This window comes from Polyodon spathula, chromosome 11, assembly GCF_017654505.1.
Source record: "Polyodon spathula isolate WHYD16114869_AA chromosome 11, ASM1765450v1, whole genome shotgun sequence".
NCBI classification, from domain to species: Eukaryota; Metazoa; Chordata; class Actinopteri; order Acipenseriformes; family Polyodontidae; genus Polyodon; species Polyodon spathula.
The window spans coordinates 27,225,865-27,229,895 of NC_054544.1; the positions used below are offsets into that span (position 1 = coordinate 27,225,865).

A 4,031-nucleotide genomic window follows, 5' to 3' on the forward strand; every position below is an offset into this window, starting at 1 on the left:
AACATAACCTGCATCTATACAGTACATTTAGAGTAAGTTATCATAACAATATAGTTAAAATTAAAATTAAAATAACAGGTAGATGCAGTTAAAAGATGCTCCAAAAAATGTCTAAGTTGCGTGTCCTCAAATGAAGACAATGGCACTTAATGGGTTAATGAAACCAAATGGGTACGAGGCCAAAGAGTGATTCCTCACTGCCGTACCGTGGCAGTGTGTTTGAGTTCAGTTGCTTATTATCTTCATAGGATATGTAATGTGTTATTTACTGTTGCCGTGTATGCTGCTCTTTGCGGGCTTCAACAATTAGGGTCGCTTTAACATGGTCATTGTTTATAGGATTTCAATAGACTGTAAAGAGTCTTTGGGGGTTAAAAATATGAATGCACGTGCCAAGATACCCCCCACCACACACACACACACACACACACACCTTGTTATGGGACATAGAGCAACATAATGTGTGCAAAATAAATACAGCCCTCGAAATATTATTTCACCATTTATTAATTCACCAAATACAGTGAAAATGGCATTGTAATTTACAATGAATCATTCTCAGAATGTCATGACATTTTTTTTGCTTCATTATAGTCATAAAATGATGTTTTATTTTTGAAAATATTAAGGTTTCATGCACAGCGAACCATTGTATATTTATTTATGCACTTCTATATTTATTTTCTTCAAAGGAATAGTACAAAAGAAATCAAATAAAAAACAACAGCTTTTAAATGTCCACAAAATGTGTCCAATACCAGCGAGTTATTCAAACACATTCGTAAACAGTGCAATTTGTTCTGTCATATCTAGCAAATCCATCAACAAAGCTCAAGTCACAGTATAAGATTTAATAATAATAGTTTCACATTGATGTGTGCAAAAACCGAAACACATTCAAAAAGTCTGTTTTCACATTTTCAATACTGATATAGAATGAGTTCAACGACAACGAATCCATTACTACTGTATTTCTGACGGACTCGACATCCTTACCACAAATACAATAGTCTGTTGATGAATTGATTATAAGACTTAGATTGGCATGTCATTTAACTTTTTAAATATTAAGATATAAAAATACAAACATGAGTTTTGTTAAAAAGAAGCGTGCCGGCGGTATGAATATTGGCACCTAAGTTGGCACAAGGATAGGAAATTCATTTAAGAGATTTTACGGGGGCAACTTTGTGCAAAATCAGTTGTTTTTGTTTGTTTGTTTGTTTGTCTTTTTAATGATTAATTTTATAAAATTCCTGCTAGCGTTTTTCTTAAATAAATATTCCTATAGTTCTTGATTTGGAACAGAATGGGGCTTTAGTGATGTTTATAATGGTGGAACGTGAAAAAAAAATACGAATAATAAATTCAATTCTGTACATCGGATTTCATCTTGTAACAAAAACGACAGCAGTCCTTATTGGCGTTCAATAAAATATGTTGCTGGAAAGACGGCTGCTAAATAAACAAATACATGGCGTATACATTAGACTCATTTAATCAATAATTTTTCAATATAGTTATTATTTACTCAACGGGACAGCTCCAAGTAGTAATATACAGTCTCGGCATGTTTTTTTCAAAGGGTACATACAGATCTGAACTGGACGGGCGTCTAACTTGTCTGAAGTTTCAACACATGTTAAAAATGCCGCTCTCTGGAATGCATGAGTCGGGTGGTGCTGAAATGCACAGCTCTCTTTGAAAGCGGCTTTGCATTTTGATGAATCTTACTTAGTTATGCATGTATCGAAATGAACTTGAAGCTCATTAACTGTACAGCGATGGAATGGTTGTTACAATGGTTTCAGCTTCCAGTTTATTCATTTTTTTTTGTACAGCTCATCTCGGAAGAAAAAGACAGTGGTTCTGAAATGGCAAGTCCATCCATCGCAACACATCGGCTGAGGCAAAAAGACAGAGCCGCTCCGGTCAGACACCCCGATCACTGTTTCTGCGCAGTGCTGGTTTGAAGAAATCTGTGTTGGTTTGGAGATTTGCCAGCAACCCCAACAATCCCTCTTTCGCTTTCGCTCTTCTTTCCTCTTTGTTTTCCTCTTTCATCCGCCTTTTTTTGTATTGTCTCTCTTTCTGTTTACAATCCACGAACACATGCACAGCCAAAACTGCTTTCAAATCGGTTAGGAAAAAAATTAACGCGTTGTCAGTTTGTGTCGTTTACACGCCGGGCGAGGACTTGTCTGTCATTCCCTTCAGCACGTCGTCTATTCTGTCATCTTCAATAACCACTGCAGAGAGGAGCGGAGACAAGAAAACAATCACAATGATTTCCATTCGGTTATGCAACTTTACATAGGGCTCGTCATTGCATTTCATAATGAATAACAGCATTGCAACTACCGCGATTATCACATGAATCCTTATTTATGTGTGCCCGCCGGGGGGGGGGGGGGGGGGGGGGGTTTGATGACATTAAGAGCCCAAAGCGTTGGACTTGATTACATGCCAGCAGTGTTGAAAAGGTGGCGATTTCACCAGGCAACGGTTTTTAAAATATTATTATTATTATTATTATTATTATTATTATTATTATTATTATTATTATTATTATTATTAATATTAAATAATAAGGAATTGCGTGTTGAAATAAGTGCACTCAAACCCCCAGGTAAGTCAGTGCCGTGCTTTGCTTTGGCGACAGGCTGTTGCTTTGAAGACCGGACAACTACGGGATAGCTTCATGTTGTCATTGACTAGGTCTGTTCATCAATCATCAAACCCACCTCAAGTGAAATTAAACGCGTTGTATTTATTAATCATTTAGAATAACAAACCAACAGGAATTACGCGCGGTAATTAATGCACCTATGTAAGATTCGGGTAAATTGTAGCAACTTTTTAAAAGTGCTTTTAGCGTGCTTAAATATAAAATATTTTCTTGCAAATCGACTTACTAATACAAACACGCATCTTTATTGCACTGTACCAATAGGAGAGCTATGAATTGATTCGCTTTCATACGTTACGGCTTAAGCAAGACTCTACTGATGAGACTGCCTTTGCCCAACTAATAAACAAGCGAACCCCCCGCAGTGAAATTATCCAGAATATACCCGACATAATTCATCTGGGTGATTCAGTTTGCATTTCGCCTATTTTTTTCAGGGCAGCCTGCTGGTGTTTTAAATGCAATAGGTAGCTACTGTAGGCTGCGTTCCCGGAGCGACACGGTATTCTTGCAGAAACATGTCGCCTGCATGGCAAGCTGACTCGCAAAGATATGATTCTATCCATCATCGATTCATTTTATTGGACTTTTCTTTTTTGTTGGTTCGTAGTTAGAAAAGAAACACATACATAAATAATGTGATAGCATGCACCCTGATCAAATATAATAATAATATTTATTTATTATTATTATTATTATTATTATTATTATTATTATTATTATTATTATTATTAAACGGGTGCCCACAGTATCAATATTTGATCGACACCATCCATTTAAAATGATCCTATTATGGCTAATCGCATACCTCGCTTGGCTCTGCCGATCTGTCCCAGCTTAGGTGGTCTCTTGGGCTGCGACCCCCCGAAGAAAGTATTGGTGTCTTGCAGTCGACAGCTGAAGGAAATCTGACTTTCACTGTCAGTTCCGTAGCCAGCCATCTTTCCCTCGCTGTATGGCATGATCTCAGACATTATGGCACTACAAGTTTGGACAGCCGGACAGAGAAATACAAATCTTGCTTTGTGAGGCAGATGAGCGACGATAAATTGTACTTTCTTCTGCTGTCCTCCAAAACTTATGTGAAATATAAAGCTCTTCTGTGACTGAGTGTTCAGTTACAGTGTGGGATGTACAGCTGCAGTGCCTCTCAGGTTACTGTCACCGCCGCCGCTGTTGCTGCTGCTGCTGTGAATTTCTTGCAAAGACAGAGTGGAGTGTTCGTGTGTGCGCTCGAGTTATCTTCTCGGAGAGGTCTGATGAGAAAAGTGGGAGACCCCGGGATCATAAAGGAAACCCGGGCGGAACAGTGAAGTCATCCATCCGGGTTACAGCGAAAGGT

General features: G+C 38.1%; 1 protein-coding gene across 1 annotated transcript; it reads right to left on the bottom strand.

Moving 5' to 3' along the window:
* Positions 1–296: 296 nt before the first annotated feature.
* Positions 297–4,031, bottom strand: LOC121322756 (calcium/calmodulin-dependent protein kinase II inhibitor 2-like). The gene is made up of 2 exons (XM_041263032.1): positions 3,498–4,031; positions 297–2,249 (listed from the first exon to the last, which is right to left on the bottom strand). Exons 1-2 carry the CDS (start codon positions 3,661–3,663, stop codon positions 2,179–2,181), a joined length of 237 nt encoding a protein of 78 aa, XP_041118966.1. The 5' UTR covers positions 3,664–4,031; the 3' UTR covers positions 297–2,178.